Consider the following 17,576-nt stretch of genomic DNA (forward strand, 5'->3'; position numbering starts at 1 on the left):
CAACTCACTGCACTGTTCTTGCCTGGAGAATCCCATGGACAGAGGAGCCTGGGCGGCTACAGTCCATGGAGTCGCAGGATCAGACACGACTCAGTACGCACGCACGGGGGTGATTATGGCCACAGGGCAGGGAGAGGGAGCCAACAGATGGGAAACTACCGAGATGAACTTGGTTGAGTTTGAAGGGTAAAGGTCTATGCCACCCGGAAACGTGTACCTCGGTACATTGGCTATTCTGAGCTGTGTGCCCCTGAAAATCAGTCAATGCAGGAAGAGGCTTGTCTGAACTTCCCTTCTTGCCTAAACAGCCTCCCAAAGGAACTCAGTCGTCCGAGACCCCCGAGGGACTAGGAGGAACAACATAGCCGGTGTCACACGGTCCTCCCGCCCGTTTGTCTTCTAAGGCCCGTTCCTCTCCCCCAAAAGCCACGCATCTCCTCCCCCTTCGCCCTGTATACGGCTTTTAGCCCGGGGAGTCACGACGTTGCCGAGCATCTCCCCCGGGCCGTGAGGCCGACGCGTCCGCAGATTCGCTCTCCGGTCTTTCTTATGGACTCGGTCGTTCCCGCTGCTTCCCGACAGCCTCGTGGGTGGGAGGGCTCGACCGGCGGCCCGTGCTTCAAGGTCCCACGCCCACAGCGAGAACCGGGTCCAAGGCGCTGAAGGTCTTAACGCCCTTTAAGACGCTCGGGGCGGCGCTCTAGCGTCCGCGCCTCTCTCGATGGCGCCTTCCGGCCCAGACAGGAAGTTGCACCGCGTGCCCCGGAAGCGCACCGGCAGGGGCTGCGGGAGCGGAGGCGCGATGGCGGCTGCGGCTGCGGTGTCGGAGGCCTGGCCCGAGCTGGACCTAGCGGAGCGGGAGCGGCGGCGGGAGCTGCTGCTGACGGGGCCCGGACTGGAGGAACGGGTGCGCGCGGCGGGCGGGCGGCTGCCTCCGCGGCTCTTCACCCTACCGCTGCTGCATTACCTGGAGGTGAGCGGCTGCGGGAGCCTGCGCGAGCCAGGCCCAGGCCTGGCGCAAGGCCTCCCGCAGCTGCACAGCCTCGTGCTGCGGCGCAACGCGCTGGGGCCCGGCCTGAGTCCAGAGCTTGGCCCGCTGCCCGCGCTGCGTGTGCTCGACCTGTCGGGCAACGCGCTGGAGGCGCTGCCACCGGGCCAGGGCCTAGGCCCCGCCGAGCCGCCGGGCCTCCCGCAGCTGCAGAGCCTCAACCTTAGCGGCAACCGGCTGCGCGAGCTGCCGGCCGACCTGGCGCGGTGCGCGCCGCGCTTGCAGACCCTCAACCTCACCGGCAACCGCCTGGACGCCTTCCCCGCCGCGCTTTTCCTCCCCGGCGCGCTGCCGCTGCTCAGCGAACTGGCGGCGGCTGACAACTGCCTCCGGGAGCTCAGCCCTGACATCGCCCACCTGGCGTCGCTCAAGGTGAGCGGGGCGGGCCCTCTGGTAGCCGCGGTGGGCCATCTTCTCCCGGTGTTGAGCCATTCCTCCTCGGCCGGAAAGGGCCACCGCAGCGTCGGCACCGCTGGGAAGCCCGTCCACCCCCAGGTCCCTTCCCATTCGCCTGACCTCCATCCTCGGGTGGTCTAGCGGCTCGCATCACATTCTGCTCACAACTGGGCTTTAACGCTTAACACTTTGATTGTGTTTCTTGATTGCCAACTGGGTGGGCTTCCCGCTCAGGTCGGAAGCAGGTCAGCAGCAGGGACTCATTGCTAAATGTTTGTATCTCCAAATATTTGCGAAAGGACAATGAGTTCTGTACGCGGGACCTCCCAGACAGGGCAGGAAACTGTGAAATGACTGGAATTTGCATAAGGCCCCTCGTGTGATCTCACAGGATAGTTCACTTGACCCCAGCAGCGACTTTTCAAGGCAAAGATGGTTTATTCCTCTCTTACAGGAGGCGGGAAGGATTGCCCAGAGTACACAACGAATAGCTTGCAGCATTCTCTAGACTGTTCTGTGTAGGGACTGCTTGCTTGTTTTATTTATCTGGGGACCCCAGGTCAAACAATGCAGGGCTCATAACTAAGGCCTAGTAAATCTATTGAGGAAGAGACAGAAGGGCAGAGGTTGCCGGCACCAGGGCCTAAGTCCAGTCTAGAGGCTCTTGTCCTTAAAGAGGCAGGCCTCTGTTTCTTTCACTCGTTTTCCATCCCTTTTGTTCAGACTTTTTTTAAACAATCAGTGTATTCAGTTTAGCAACTGACCTTTTTGCAGCGGGAATTGCTCTTAAGATGTTGCCAAATCATTTTACAAATGTCTGTGTCAGGATTAAAAAGCAGAGACATCGTTTGCCGACAAAGGTTGGTATAGTCAAATCTGTGGTTTTCCCAGTAGTCATGTAGGGATGTGAGAGTTGGATCATAAAGAAAGCCAAAGAACTGATGCTTTCAAATTGTGGTGCTGGAAACGACTCTTGAGAGTCCCTGGGACACCAAGGAGATCAAACCAGTTAATCCTAAAGGAAATCAACCCTGACTATTCACTGGAAGGACTGATGCTGAAGCTCCAATACTTTGGCCACCTGATGTGAAGAGTCATACTCATTGGAAAAGATCCTGATGCGGGGCAGAATTGAGGGCAGGAGAAGGGGGTGACAGAGGATGAGATAGTTGGATGGCATCACCAACTCGATGGACATGAGATCGTGGAGGACAGAGGAGCCTGGCGTGCTTCGGTCCATGGCATTGCAAAGAACAACAACATCATTGTGTCAGGATAGAAGTGTGTGTGTGTGTGCGCGTGTGTGTGGTCGCAAGAACAGAGTAACACGCACTTGCTGGTGTTTCCAGGAAGCCGCTCCGGAGGCTCCTGAAACGACTCCCAGACACTGGTTCCCAGGGCTGTAGCTTCCCTAAGAGGCTGGTGTGACACGTGGTGTAAGCCCTTTCTGTTCCGTCACCCGTCTCCTACTCTTGATTTTACAGAAGGTGAAAGTTTGGGTTTGTTTCTTTAATGTTCTGCGTACCTCTGCATACCTGCCCCGTAAAGTCGTCTTTGTTGTGCCCAGAATGCCCTCACTCAGGTCAGAGAGAATGTCTCACTTCAGCCCCCAGTTTCCTGGCCCACCTTGTTCCCATTTCTAAACTGCCATCCATCTCTGTTACATGAAGAGGCCGTTTCTTGGAGAGCATCATGTCAGAGCTGCTGGGAATCTGCTTGGACTTGGATGTCCTTTGGGAGCCTTTTCTAAAGTGATGCCTCCCTGGGGGAACGGCTGCTTGAACTGGGTGAAGCAGAGTCCCGCCACCTGCTGGAGCTGCAAGGACACCAGTTTTCTCTGTCCTTCCTGCGCTGTGGGGGGACAGCTGAGCTCAGAGCGGGAAAGTGGGGGTTCAGTTCAGCGTCTTGTAGCAGCGCCCTGGGCTCCTGCCCATCCCCTCCCCCGTGAGAACTGTGAGGGTGACCGTGGTGTCATGAAGAAAGCATGGTGACAGGGCTGGTGCGTGTCCTCTGTGGCTGTATAGCCGTGCCAAGGTTGTGGCTTAACACAACAACAGCAGTTTTCTTTGATCCCCGTCATCCACTCTGGGCCAGCCCAGCTGGATCAGCGCCTCCGCTGTTGATGGCTCGTGTGGCCGCAGTCAGCTGCTGCGGGCTCAGGCTGGGCTCAGCTGACATGGCTGACTCCTCTCTCTGTGTCATCTCGGGACGTCTTCCGCCCCAGCCAGATGGTCTGCTCTCACGTGGTACCTCAGGGCTCCAGAGCCGGGCCTTCTCGGGAAGCAGACATGGACCCCACAGCCCACTGAGTCCACTGCATCCTGCTGATTCTGTAAGCAGAGCTCAGTCGAGAGTCATGGGAGACGTAGCACATGGATGTGGACACCTGGAGGGGCCGCCAGAGTGACAGCACACAGCCCCTCTTGTCCCACTCAACCCCAGTCCACAGAGGGCCCCTGTGAGTGCCTTGGTGTCCGCTCACCTGAGAGTCGTGAAGGCCGGACCCTCGTCTCCACTGCAGCCACGGTTGCAAGGAGGCTGCACAGAGCTGTCCTCCCCCTCCTGGCCCATGCTACCTGGAGAGCCCAGCTTCCTCCTTGGCCCAGCCTCAGGGCCCCCAGCCAGGCTTCTCCCCACCGGATTCCATTACCCATGGACTCAGCCGCTGGACTGTGACGAGCCAGAGATGGGCCCCCACACAGCTCTCTGCCCTGTCAGTGACTGCTCCCCACACCCGTGGCGCTCCCGTTGGGGACCGCTGGAGGGATGGGCAGGACAGACATGCCCGCAGCTGTCCTGGGACAGCACGTTTGTCAGCTGAAGGAGCACAGTGTCTGGGGTTTGTCCCAGTCCTGCCAGTGCCAGGCCCAGTGTCACTCACATACGGGACTCCTCCCAGAATCAGCTTCCACAAAGAAGTATCTTTCCATCTTTTTATTTTATTAGTTGCTGCTGGAGATGGTGGGTCCTGGTCCCCTCAGCTGGAGCAGAGGGGTTCTTCCACACCCCCAGGGATATGTGTCTGTGGTCTCAGCAAGGAAGTTAGGGTCCTTCCCCTGCAGTGTGGCCCAGCAGTGGTCAAGTTGTAGTCTAGGGTGGAGACTGGCCGTGTCACCTACAGGAGGGAGGGAATGGGTGGGTGTCCCGGGAAGGTGCCCTGAAGGAGGTGCCTCCAAGTGCACTTAATTCTCCCCTTGGTGATGCTGCATTTCTTATCTCCCGCCCTCCTGTGCAATTGAACTCCCTGTGTGGATGTTACGTCCGGGTTTCTCCCATCTCCTGGAGACCCAACACTGCCCCCCCATCTCCGCTCCCCTCCCCTGCCCAGCACTCCTGGTCCACTGGGGAAACCTGTGGACTCCACATCAAATCTGCGGTTTAGGTGGGGCTGGGCGTGGCACATGGTGCTGCTGGGGTCAGTTTTTGCTTGTTAGTGGTCTCCCTGTTTCTGCTGGACATGACCCCCAGAGACCCAGCAGCCGCCCAGCCCCCTCTTCTGCCCAGGGCCTCAGGGCAGGTCCTGAGCTGCCACCACTTGCTGCTCAGAAGTAGTCAGTGTCAGTGATTGTTGCCCTGTATGACCCCGCCCCGGTACCACCGCACCTGCCCTGTGGAGACCACTTCACCAGGCTGCTGGCCTGGCACGGCTCTGTTAGAGCTGGGGATCCCTCCTGTCCCGATTCCTTGCTGGCGCCCCCCCCCCGCTGCTGCCTCAGGGTCTTCGCACCACGGAGGCAGACGCACTCCACCGCCAGCGGCTGTGCCTTCACAGAGGTGCCAGTGGAGTCCAGGCTGTTCGGCCAAAGCCCGTCCGGATGGTGCAGGAGACCCCAGGGCTGGATGTGCAGGTCAAACCTGACTGTGGCACAGCAGCCCTTGGTTCCTGCTCACAGCCTCCCTGCGGGCACGGGACCCAGCTCATCTGGCCCCAGCCTGGCTGGGTGTGCACATGCAGACATCAGTCTAGGTGGCCCTGGCCAGTCCTCCAGAGCAGGCGTCTTCTGATACAGGACACGTGGGCTCAGCACTGCCCAACTGCAGGACAGGGGCACCACCATGTCCTATTGGGTGGGGGGGGGGCAAGGTGTCACAGGGTGGCCTGGAAGGGCCACGTTTCAGCCCATCTGCCCACCTGTCCAGTCTTGCCCACAGGGACGGACAGGCCAAGAGAGGCAGCACTGACTGCTGAGTTAACCTGCAGCCTGGAGACCACTGAGTATTCAGTCCCTGGTGACACTTGGAGACTGCATTGGGCTCACCTTTTCTTTCTGTTTCCAAGTTGAATGCAGGATCAGAGCCTGCTTGGCAGTTGCTCCCTTCTCCCCAGGCCTCTGGTCCTGCCAGGTGGAGGCTCTTCTGTCGCACTCCCACCTGCCGTGCGCCTCCACACTGCTGTCCCAGCTTCGCTGCAGCCTGACTGCCGAGCCAGAGGGCCCCAGACAGGAGTGATAAAGAAGGGTCCCTTTGTAACTTGGGGTTGCCTTCTGTGTAATCACAGTAGACAGCATCCTCAGAGCCCCTGCCCACCTTCCCAGCTGGTGACAACCCTGCCACCGGCTGTGTGTCTTTTGGGACCATTGTGTCCCGGTCAGGACCAGGACTCCTCGCAGGCCATGCTGGTGTGAATGCTGCTTCCTGAGTGTCCAGAGGAGCCTGCCCACTGGTTTGTCGCTGGGGCTCTGCAGTGGTCTCACCCAAGCACTCCCTGATCCTCAGTCCTCAGGAGGCCCCTGCCACCCATCACTGTCTTACTTTTCAAAGACCAGACCCCTGTGCTCGCTCCAACTAAACCAGGCCAGCAGGCTTCTCCCCAGGCCACCCTGTCAAGTCCCTAAGCCCAGGTCAGGTGTAAGCAAAGCTGTGCAAGGTCTCACCAGAGCTCCCCACAAGAAGCCATTTACTTGCAGGGCTGGATGGCCCCTGAGACAGTGGTGTGGCCAGTCTCCTGCGAGGGGCTGTCCTCTTTACCACCAGCTGAATTGTTCCCCACCTCCCCCGCCCCCGCCCCCGCCCTCACCCCCAGGGCACAGGACCCTGCCGTCCACCCACCATCTCTTACCCCAGGGGGTCAGCGGCACTCAGGACTGCTTCCCTCATCTTCCTGTCCCTTCTTACGGGCTTCCTGATGCACAGACAGCAGTGGCCCCCCACTCCCTCCTCCCACATCACAGCAAAGGGCCCAGAGTCCTCTCAGCATTGACGCAAACTCACCATCACACATGCAGGGTACAGGAGGATACCCTGTGTGCTGGAAACGCTGCATCTCAGTGTGGAGCGTGACGCTGTTACTCGTGCTCTGTTCTTTCTCTTCTGCTCATTTCTTACAAACATCTTGGGGCTTCCCTGGTGGGCTGTGGTTAAGAATCTGCCTTGCAGTGCAGGGGATGTGGGTTTGATCCTTGGTCTGGAAATTAAGATCACACATGCCATGGGGCAACTAAGGCCACCAAATAAATATTGAAAACGATAAAAACACTATCACTATTTTGTGGGAAATTTGTTTTTCACGTGAAGTTCCTGCTTGTTCTTAACCAAACATTGCCCTCCTTCCTTGCCATCTTTTTTTCCTCAGCCTGACCATCAACCTGAAATTTTGCTGTAGTTGGCAACCATGAGCACACAGTGGTCACGCAGCATTTTAGAGAGGTGACTGGCAGGCCAGCCACATCTCCCCTCAGTGGACAGTCCATGTGTCCATACTGGGCACCGGGGCGGGGGCAAGCATGGCGTGTATTGTGTTGCTGATACAGGGCAGACGGTCAATGAGGGTGGGCCTTGGGGGCCTCTCATGGCCCAGCAACAGACCAGAGCTGGGGATCTGATGTGTCCGGTCTCCCTCGCAGACACTGGACCTGTCCAACAACCAGCTGAGTGAGATCCCGGCGGAGCTGGCTGACTGCCCAAAGCTCAAGGACATCAACTTCCGAGGAAACAGGCTGCGAGACAAACGCCTGGAGAAGATGGTCAGCGGCTGCCAGACCAGGTCCATCCTGGAGTACCTGCGTGCTGGGGGCCGCGGCAGGTGCCGGGGCAAGGCCGAGGGCCCTGACAAGGAGGAGGGCCGGCGGAAGAGGCGGGAGCGGAAGAAGAGGGAGAGTGGCGAGGGCGCAGACGCGGTAGTGGACGAGGCCAGCCGACTGCTGCTCCGGGTCCTGCACGTGTCAGAGAACCCCGCCGTGCTGACCGTCCGGGCAAGCCCCGAGGTCAGGGATGTGCGGCCGTTCTTTGTGGGCGCTGTCGTGCGGGGCATGGATCTGCGGCCCGGGAACGCACTGAAGCGGTTCCTGTCCTGCCAGGTGGGTGCCCACGGCTGTGTGCGTGGGGCGGGGAGGATGGGCTGTGGGCCTGGCGACCTTGGGCGTCACTCCTGCAGAGCGCCTGGGTTTCCCCCCTGACCTGGCCTGGGCAGGTGGGGAGGGGCCTCCATCCTGAGTCTCTGAAGTGTCACTAGTGCACTTGTGCAGGAAGTGACGCACTTGGTCTCACATGAGATACGATTAGGATTGTTGGCTCTCGCCAGCATGTTCTTGGGTGAGTTGTTGAGTTTCTGTGAAGCTTTACCTAGACAAGAGGAATTTGTTGTCTTTATGTGACATCTGCCCAGGTTTTAAAATAAACAGCACAGCCTTGCCCGTGGGAAACCCCAAGCATGGTTGCGTGGCTGAGGCCACCTGTGGAAGGCCATGCGTTCAGGGAGGGAGCCGAGCCAGGACCTGAGATCTGGGCTTGTTTTCCTTGTGAAGTCACACTTGTGCTTATTCACTCAAATTGAGCTCAGGATGGATCCTTGGAAGTGTTGAGCATCTTGTAGTAAGAGTTGGGGAAAGAGAAAATCCTGCTAATAAGCAGATAACAGTTCTCTAAGGAAGGCTCCACAAGAGAAACAGGTGGCTGGGGAGGCAGAGAAAGGAGGCAGCAGGTGGGGCTGCTCTGGAGGCCAGGGTGATGGGCCTCACATGCTTAGCGCCGCCGCCCTGGATCCCCTGCTGCAGACGAAGCTGCACGAGGACCTCTGTGAGAAGAGGACGGTGGCCACCATCGCAACCCACGACCTCGGAGCTGTCCGGGGGCCCCTGCTCTACGCTGCCCGCCCCCCACAGGACTTCAAGGTGAGGCTCACAGCCCGGTGTGCAGTCCCAGTGTTCCGTCTGTGGCTTTAGAAAAGTATACGTGTGGACGATTGTCAGAGCATCCTGGTTAGAATGTGACCATGCTCTGCTGCAAGAGGATAAGGCAGGCTGTGTCGACAGTTACTTTCAAAAGTAAACTCATCAAAGGAGGTGTGATTTGAAAGTGATTCCTTCACCTGCTCATTAACTTAACCAAAAACTGCTATTTACATCCCAGTTGCAAACCCCCTGATCTGGGGCTGACTGCAGTGTGCATTGTCCTGTCAAGGTCCTGCTCCTAGTCTCTGTTCCTACACGAGGCACTGCGGGCCCCGGCAGAGGAGGGTTCCCCAGGGATGGGTGCCGGCCCCGTCTCCTCCCATGGCCGCCTCAGAGCCACAAGCGTGGGGACGCAGTTGTGCTTAAGGGGTTTCAGGTTCAGCCCCTGGGGTGACCTCTGAAGGCCCATGTCCGCATGTGACGTGGCTCTCCTCAGCCAGCTGGCCCTCTCACTGGGACACACAGCACCAGGCCAGTGTGAAGTTCTCCCCCTTGTAGATCATCCCCCTGGGGCGCCGAGAGGTCAAGGCCAAGGACCTGGTGCGACAGCTGCAGCTGGAGGCCGAGGAGCACAGGAAGCAGAAGAAGCGGCAGAACGTGTCGGGCCTGCACAGGTTGGCAAGGGGACTCTCACTCCTCCCGGGGATTCAGAGTCCTCGGGGCGCTCACACTGTTAGCACTGCATCTCCTGGCTTCAGAGAATTAGTGCCTGGCAAGCGTGTTGTCTGGGGAAGGGTGGCCATTGGCACATCCACTAAGTGCCTGGGACAGAGGCCAAGGCAGGGGGCAGCTGGGCCCACCAGCTGGGATTGGGCCCCTTGGAGGCCCAGGGAACGTGCCCTTGCCCTGACAGAGAGCGCCCCTCCAGCCTGCGTTTACTGCCGAGCCTGAGACTGTGTGTGCTCCCACCTGTGTGTTCTCCCACCAGGTACCTGCACTTGCTGGACGGGAAGGAGCACTACCCCTGCCTCGTGGATGCAGACGGTGACGTGATCTCCTTCCCACCAATCACGAACAGCGAGAAGACCAAGGTGGGGGCTGCTGTCAGCATCTGAGTGTTTCTGGGGCCATGTCACGTGTCTCGTTCACCTACGTCGCTGCTGGCGTCCTGGGCCGCCCACGACTCACCGTGTGCGCTGTGCCCCTCGGAGGGGCCACGTCTGGGTCCATGTGCCACAAGGGGTTTTCTGCAGAGGAGACATCAGAGCTGATGGCGTCTGCTTGTGATAACTTGGTTCTTTCCTGAAATCTTCCCATTTTCTTTTTAAGATTAAGAAAACCACAAGTGATCTGTTTCTGGAAGTGACGAGCGCCGCCAGCCTGCAGATTTGCAAAGATATCATGGACGCACTCATCCTGGTGAGCCAGCCCTGCCCCCCCCCCCCCCGCGCGCATGCCACCCACCAAGTCACTGGCCCCGCAGGACTGATGGCCCAGCCACGGCCCTTTACCGTGACTTCCCTGGGTTGGCTTTTCTCTCTGGATTAAGAAGATATTTTTCATTTGCAGAAAATGGCAGAAATCAACAAGTACACTCTGGAAAACAGAGAGGAAGGTTCCCTCTCGGACCCCGAGTCTGACGCCGTCTGTGGACACGGCTCGGACCCCAAGGCGACTCCAGGTGCCAGAGCGACAGGGAGCACCCCGCTGGTGGTGGAGCAGGTCCGGGTGGTGGACGAGGAGGGGCACCTGAAGGTGGTGTACCCATCCAAGACGGACTTGGACTTCGCCGCTGCCCATGTGACCGTGCTGCGCTGACGGCCAGGCTGCCACCCAAGGCTCCCGGGTTGTGCCATCCACCGCACCAGCTCCTCGGGGCTTCCGTGGGGTGGTATTAAACAATTCTTCACCTCGGTGTTTTTAGGATATATGCACCCTCTGTTCAGTTCTCCACCCGGCCTGCCATGGGGGGAGGCCACAGTGTCCACCTTCACAGCCGAAGTGACTGCCAGTGCTCTTTATGAAGTCACTCAAATGTTGGAATTAACTGCTCCCAGGGTTCTGCAATCACATAGACACATAGCTAATCACTGTATTCGGGGGGCAAAGGACAGCATAATTGGTGTGAATATTCAGCTCTAGGTTGAGAAGCTGAACCGTGTGTGTGGCCGAGCTGCAGTTACTTTTCTGTGATTCGGGGTCGTTTTAAGTCCTCTGGCGCCGGCACTGCAGCTTAGAGATGAGGGGCGACGCCAGGGTCTCCAGGTGCCGTAAACCATCATCTTTTTATAAAAACTTTTTTTAATGTGACCTTAGAATTGGTCAAATCATCTTTCTTACTAGTGCTGCTGGATGCTTTGGGGGTGGGCTGCAGAGCCTGCCGGTGGGTGACAGCCGGGCCCTCCCACTGCACTGGCCAGACCTGGGGCGGGGTGGGGGTCACCCTTTTGTAAACCAGCACCACCAGGTGTCACGCCCGAGACTGGAGGACAGTGTGCAGGTCTCCCACCACAAAACAGGACTCCCGGCGTGGACAGGGCGGTCAGCCACGCTCAGCTCGAACCAGGACGAGCTGGTGGTGCCTGGGGGACACGTGAGGAGTCGGACACCTGGAACCATGGGGCACGTGCCCGGAGAGGCTCAGCAGCTTCCGGCCTTCCAGGTGATGCCAGCTCCAGGCCGGCAGTTCTCAGACTTCACTTCTCCAGGAACAGCCAGGACGAGACAGTGGGACCCGCCAGCTTCCCCATCGTGGAGTGACACCGTGACTTCTCTGCTGTTTGACCTGCGAAGGACAGTTAGTGTATTTTATCAGAAGGACAGTTTGGGGAGACATTAGCGAGAGCCCCACCAGACCCAGGGTGCAGCCGTCAGCAGCAGAGAGGCCCACACCCCGCGCACACGGCCTGCCGCACAGCCACGTGGGTTTCCCAGGGCCCGGCCAGCCCACCTGGAACGATGTGGCACCTTGACACCCGGCCCAGCTCTGCAATCACGACCAGCATGGCTGCCGGTCGTTGGCCCTGGGGCGGCCACACTTAGCCAGGCAGAAGAGGGCGCCTGTGACAGTGTTCCCCAAACCTACCGGACGTCCGCCTCGTGCCTCCACGTTGTCACTCTGTGACCCTCTGGCTGTCAAGGCTGCTGATGCCGTGGCTTGGATGGGCGCGGACATCACAGCAAAGCCCTGCAGGGAGCTCTAGGCCAGGGCCACAGCCAAGCTGCTCCCTTGGCTCCCGGCTGGCTTCAGCGGCCACGTGTCACCAGATCTGGGCCTCCCTGATGGTGGGGAGGCTGCCAGCCCTCTGCTCTTTTCTGGGGCAGCTTGATTGCGTGTGAAGTTTGGAAACATATTTAATGTACAGCAGGAAAATTGATGTTTTTGTCAGTCCAGCCCTCTAATAAACGTTCGATAAGAACATGTGGGCTCCTTCCTGGTGAATCCTTCCCAGGGTTTCTGGAGGAGGGTGTGGGAGTGTCGGTGGGAGAACTGAGGACCAGGGGCCCCCTGACCACAAAGCAAGACACAGTTACCTCCTGTCACAGGGGCCTGACCCAGAGAGGCTGCTGCCCTGAACCCCACCCCAGTCCTGGGAACCAGCTCCTATGGCAGTGCCCAGAAGACCCCCACCCAGGGACAAACACGAAGGACTCAAGTTGCTGGGACCCCAGCAGACCACCCCAATCCTAACCTGCTGAGGGAGGGGCCAAGCCCTTCCCCTCTTCTCCCTACTCCCCCAGGGCTGCCGGGACACGGCCTCCACCCTGGCTACGGGGTCCAGCTGGGGCCCTGGGCGGAGGGGTGGGGTTGGGGGAAGGGTCTCAGGTGGCTCGTGTGTATGTGTATGGGGGGGGGGGTGTGCCCTGTGTGCCCCTGCCTGCAACCCCCACCATGAGCCAGGCACCCAGTGCCAGCAGAGCCCAGGGGCCAAGGATACAGAGCATCCATCAGGGTGTGAGCTGGTGCCCCCAGCTCTCCATTCTGAGACCCGCTGGGTCATGGGGGCACATGGGGTAGGGCTGGTGAGATCCAGGCCAGACCCCAGTACTGTGTACAGCTGCCTGCTGGCAGCCCCTACCCACCTCCCTGCCTTGCCCCGGGCAAGACACTCCTGTGCATCAACAGACTTGCTTCTATGGTAGAGGAGGGAGTAGGGGGCAGGGGACAGCCAGGGTGACTCCTCCCTTCTGTCCTGCACCGTCGCCCCGCTCCTGTCCAAGGCTACACCAGGCCTTGGGGAGGCCCAGCTCCTGTACCCCTGGACTGGACTGCTGACCAGTTAGAGCCCAGGGAGGTCACCCAGCCTAAATCTGCCAGGCTGGTGGACCCTGCCCACCTCCCCACAGTACCCGCCCCAGTGCTAGTCCTGAGATGGCCGGAGGAGACTCCCAACTGGGGCATCAGAGAGAGGCCAGACAGGTGTGAGTCAGCTGGTGCCCACTCCCCGAGTTGGGGGTGGGGGTGGGGGGGGGTCTTTCTGGAGATGGATGCTGGGGCCCCAGAGGCCAGGGTGCTGAACAGACCCTCCACCACAGCCCCTTACCCTGCTTTCCTACCCCCCACAGCAGGCCTTGCTGAAGCATCACTGCTGGGGGAACCCCAGCCCAGCAGGGAACTCAAAGCCAAAGGGTCACCTGGGTGGTGCAGCCCCACCTCATGCTCACCTGACCCAGGCCCGCAGCCAGTCCCATGGGGTCTCCGCCCTCCCTGGCAGCTCAGCCTCCAATACCCAGGTCTGCTGAGCCCACGAGGGTCCTGACTGTCCTCATCTCCTGCCCTCAACTCTAGGGTGAGGACACTGTCCTATAAGACGGTGTTTCTCATAAGGGTGCCCGGAACAGGAGGGCCCGAAGGCAGGGAGACGCTATCCGTGGTCAGGAAACACAGAGTAGGCCTGGCCACATATGGAAACTCAGCCCTGCCCCATGTTCTCACCTCCCGCTAGAGGGCCTGGCCAGGACTGGGTGCATCCCAAGGCCAGAGCTCAGCGAGAGGCCTCCCAGCCGCTGTCCAGATGCCCTCCAGCCAGTTCCACATCAGTCACGCCTCACTGGGGAGGCCCACAGGAGACACCATCATCCATGTTTTTGTTCAACAGACATTTAATGACCACCTCTGAGTGCAGGGTCTGGGCCTCCCACAGGGTGCAGGCAGAAGGGCCAGGCTCCTGCAGAGCCCACCCAGCAGGGTGGACAGCCCCAGGGAACACACCCACGTTCCTGGAGAGACGACACAGCAGTGGGTCTTGGACAAGGGCCAAGGCCCCCTCCCCCCTCTGCCCAGGAAAAGACTCAGCCCCTGGAGAGGGTGGATGGAGAGACATACATACCCCTGCCCTTAGAGGCATCCTTCCACAGCGGGAGTCAGAAGGGCTAGAAAGGGGAGGAGCCTGCAAGGCAGGACACAGCCCCACCAGAAGCCCACCCAGGGAGGACCCCAGTAGGGAGAGAAGGGAGGTTTGGGGGCCCTGGGCTGCAGGCCTAGCCTGGGTGTGTCCTGCAGTCAGGTTGGGACTGGCCTTCCAGTCACATGGGTCCCTGGGTGGGTATGTGCCAGGCATGCGTGTGTGTGCTCCCATGTACCTGTGGCCCTGTTTGGCTGTATGTGTGTGGGTGCCTGTGACAGCTGTGCACACTGGTGTCCATGCGAGTCCCTGGAATCTGTGCATTGGTGCAAGGAATGCCTGTATACACGGTGAGGGGCTGTGTATACACGGGGGGGAGGGGCTGTGTACAGACAGCAGGGCTGTTATACAGGACTCTGGGTACACCATGGTCTGTGTAGGCAGGTGGGTCCATGCACATGGAAGGGTTCTCGCACACAGGGTGTCCCTCCAGCCTTGCTCCTGGGGGCGTGTCTGGGCAGCGTTTACTTGCACTTGTGCACGTAGTAGCCAGTGACGTAGCCCAGGATGAACACGACCCAGAAGAGGGCCACGCCCCCCAGCACCTTCATGGCGATGCCCAGCTTGCCCGAGCACAGCTTCTGAGAGACCCTAGGGTGAGAACCGCAGGCACGTGAGCCCCAGGCAGCCCTGACTGGAGTGGGGATGGGGGCTGGGGGAGGAGGAGGAGAAGGCCCCGGGTAGCAGGGCAGCCTGGGCACTCTGAACTTGGAAGACAGGAGGGAGCAAGTGAAGGAACAAGTCAGGGAAAGTGTGGGGCCCAGGTCTGCGGATGTGGTGGCTGCCAGGAAGGACAGGAGGGGTCTGCACAGGGCGAAGCGGGGCCCCTCCTTCCTGGCCCCTCACCTCTGCCAGCCTGAGGCCTCCTCTGTGCTGGGCCCACTGGCCACATGGACTTCATCCGGGTGGCTGTTCTCCCACCTGCTGTACCTGATGCTACTCTCCTGGGGCTCCATCATGGGGGCACAGGGTTCTGGTGGGAGAGACAGAGGGTGGACTGAGGCCTGTTTTACCCCCAGGGGGCCAGCAGTCAGGTTTCATGTGCCATTGCTTTTAGGGTGAGGGTCTGCCTGGCGGTGGGGCCAGGGCAGAGAGGCACCAAGGTGGGCTGGCTCCTTTGTGTCCTCATTCAGTCATGTCCAACTCTTGACGACCCCATGAACAGACTCCTCTGTCCATGGGATTTTCCAGGCAAAAATACTGGGCTGCCATTTCCTCCTCCAGGGGATCTTCCCCACCCAGGGATCAAACACACATCTCCTGCAGCTCCTGCATTGGCAGGTGGATTCTTTACCACCGTGCCACCTGGGAATTTCTTCCCACATCCTTTCATCTGGCTTTAGGGGTGCAGAGTGGTTAGGCCACTTGCCCAGGGTGACGTGGGAGGAGGCAAAGAGGGAATTCCAATAGAGTCTGAAAGTCTGCCAAACCCTGCCCTCAGGAATGTGAGAGGCTGTGTTTCCACCAGCTTGCTCCGCCCTGGGGGTCAGGCAGACACAGCTGCTGCCACCCTGGAGGGCCCTTGGCTGGGGTCAGGTCACCAAGCCTGATAACAGCCTGACCTCCCATTCCTGCCAGATAAGGCCCCAGAGCCTTCCCTGGAGGCTGGGAGGCAAAGGGCTGGCGCCTGCAGAGCAGCAGGCCTGGGGGCAGCTGGTAGGGCTTGGCAGCAGTGGTAGTAGCTGTGAATTCTGGCCTGTCCCAGTTGCAACCCCTCCCTCACCTACTGCTATGCCCTGCTGGTGGTCAAGGGACTTGAGAGGCCCCTCACTTTTAGAGGCCTGAGAGTTTGCTGCAAAAACCTGACCTGTCTTCCAGGTAATCTGGGACACAGAGGCTTAAAGGCACAGTGAGCCACTTAGCAAGAAGCCAACCCAGAAATTCATGAAACCAGGTGGTTCTGAACCACCTTCAACCTCCTCCGGGTTGCCCTTTCCCAAATCCCAGACTCAGAGGATGAAGGAAGGGAGCTTGTCTCAAAGCCACAAAGCCTATCCTTCCCGTGGGAGCCTGTGCTCTGGGGGCAGCCATGCAGGCCAGGTCTCAGGCCCCAGGGAGGCCAAACATTTGTTGACTGTGGGTTCTGCTTTCCCACGGTGTGGCCAGCAAAGGGGCTTTGAGCCGGCTCTGTGAGCTACCTAATGTCCACCCCTCCCTCCTGTGGCCAGAGCCCCTGTCTTATTCCAGGCTGCAGTGTCCCAGCCCCAAGCGATGCTCATGGGCTAAGACAAGTTTTGATTGCTGCTTTGTATGGCATCACCGACATCAGTTTGAGCAAGCTCCAGAAGTTGGTAATGAACAGGGAAGCCTGGCGTGCTGCAGTCCACGGGGTTGCAAAGAGTTGGATACGACTAAGTAACTGAACTTAACTAAACTTCCCATGACACCTACATATGAGCAAGGTGCTGGACAGCAGCAGGAGCAGGAGGCTTTTGCTTTTGTGAACGAGAATAGGCACCTCCTTCTCTCTTCCTTGATGTGATGGCCGGAGCTGAGCAGCCACTTTGCAGTCTGGATATCCTACAACACTACCCGGTGGTGCTGAGTCTTCAAATGCACACCCACTGCCCACCCGTGGGTTTCTTGGTGTGAGGATGGCCAGCCCAATCTGCTCCAGCCTGGCATAGTGGGGTCCTGGTGTTTGTGATAGAACGGGTTCCTGACTGATGTGGACTGTGGCCCTCAAGTCAATCTGGATGGACAAAGCCACCAGAAGCTGCTGATGTGCTGGAGCCAAGGTCTGAAGGCTTCGCTCACTCATCTGTAGCAGCCTGACCAACCCACACGTGATGACCACAGTGTCACAGGACCCTGGGGCTGTGCTGCCTGGCAGGGACACCTGCTGAACCCTGGAAGCCTCACTCCCAGGGGTACAACTGCCTCTTGGGAGTGTGTGGGGACAGAGTTCTGGGCACACAGGGACTGTACATACATTAAGACCTCCTCACCCCAATGCACTTCCAAGGAGCCCACAACTTACAAGGGGAGAGTCCTGACGTCAGGGATTGAAGCCTCTGTGATCCAGGAAGATGGTCAGAGCTCGGCCAGTGAATCTCACCTCCCAGCTCGCAGTTTGGGGTCTGGGGAGTCTCAGAATTCTCCAACCTTAAAGAAAGAGAAAATAAAGGAAAAAGTGAAGAGGAGCAAGAGTAGGCAAGGGAAAGGGGCTCTGGGGCGTCCCAAGCGGCCAGCAGGAGCTGGCCCGGCAGTTGGCCTCGGGGGTCTGTGGGCCGAGGGACCATTCAACCCCGCCCCCACCCCAGCAACTCCACTTATCCGGGCCTGGCGCTCGCAGGTCAGGGAGACCGCGGCCCCGTGGGCGGGGGGCTGTAGAAACCAAGCCCACCACCTCCTCCCACTGGCTACTCGAGGAAGCTGCACTCCGACCCCGCGTCTCACCTGGCTCGACAGCCCCCAGCCGCTCCGCGCCGCAGACGTGTCCCGGGCCGGAGTCGGGCGGGGCTTAGAGGGGGCGTGGTCGGGTGGGTGGTGGGGCCTGAGCGGGGGCGGGGCCGGAGGCGAGGCGGTGGATGGTGGGATCTGGACAAGGGGCGGGGCGTTGGTTCGTTGGGTGGGGCCTAAACGGGGAGGTACCTGGGGCCGTGGGTGGGTGGGTGG

At 59.6% G+C, this 17,576-nt stretch overlaps 2 protein-coding genes across 2 annotated transcripts; one reads left to right on the forward strand and one right to left on the reverse strand.

Moving 5' to 3' along the window:
• Positions 1-706: 706 nt before the first annotated feature.
• Positions 707-11,972, forward strand: LRRC47 (leucine rich repeat containing 47). The gene is made up of 7 exons (XM_055582466.1): positions 707-1,420; positions 7,288-7,740; positions 8,437-8,553; positions 9,112-9,227; positions 9,542-9,644; positions 9,883-9,972; positions 10,123-11,972. Exons 1-7 carry the CDS (start codon positions 722-724, stop codon positions 10,369-10,371), a joined length of 1,827 nt encoding a protein of 608 aa, XP_055438441.1. The 5' UTR covers positions 707-721; the 3' UTR covers positions 10,372-11,972.
• Positions 11,973-13,638: 1,666 nt separating this feature from the next.
• SMIM1 (small integral membrane protein 1 (Vel blood group)) lies at positions 13,639-17,437 on the reverse strand. Its single transcript, XM_055582468.1, has 4 exons — positions 17,358-17,437; positions 16,939-17,063; positions 14,805-14,931; positions 13,639-14,549 (listed from the first exon to the last, which is right to left on the reverse strand). The coding sequence occupies exons 3-4, from the start codon at positions 14,915-14,917 to the stop codon at positions 14,423-14,425; spliced, it is 240 nt and encodes a 79-aa protein (XP_055438443.1). The 5' UTR covers positions 14,918-14,931; positions 16,939-17,063; positions 17,358-17,437; the 3' UTR covers positions 13,639-14,422.
• Positions 17,438-17,576: the final 139 nt, after the last annotated feature.

Source organism: Bubalus kerabau, chromosome 5 (genome assembly GCF_029407905.1).
Source record: "Bubalus kerabau isolate K-KA32 ecotype Philippines breed swamp buffalo chromosome 5, PCC_UOA_SB_1v2, whole genome shotgun sequence".
Taxonomy (NCBI): Eukaryota; Metazoa; Chordata; class Mammalia; order Artiodactyla; family Bovidae; genus Bubalus; species Bubalus kerabau.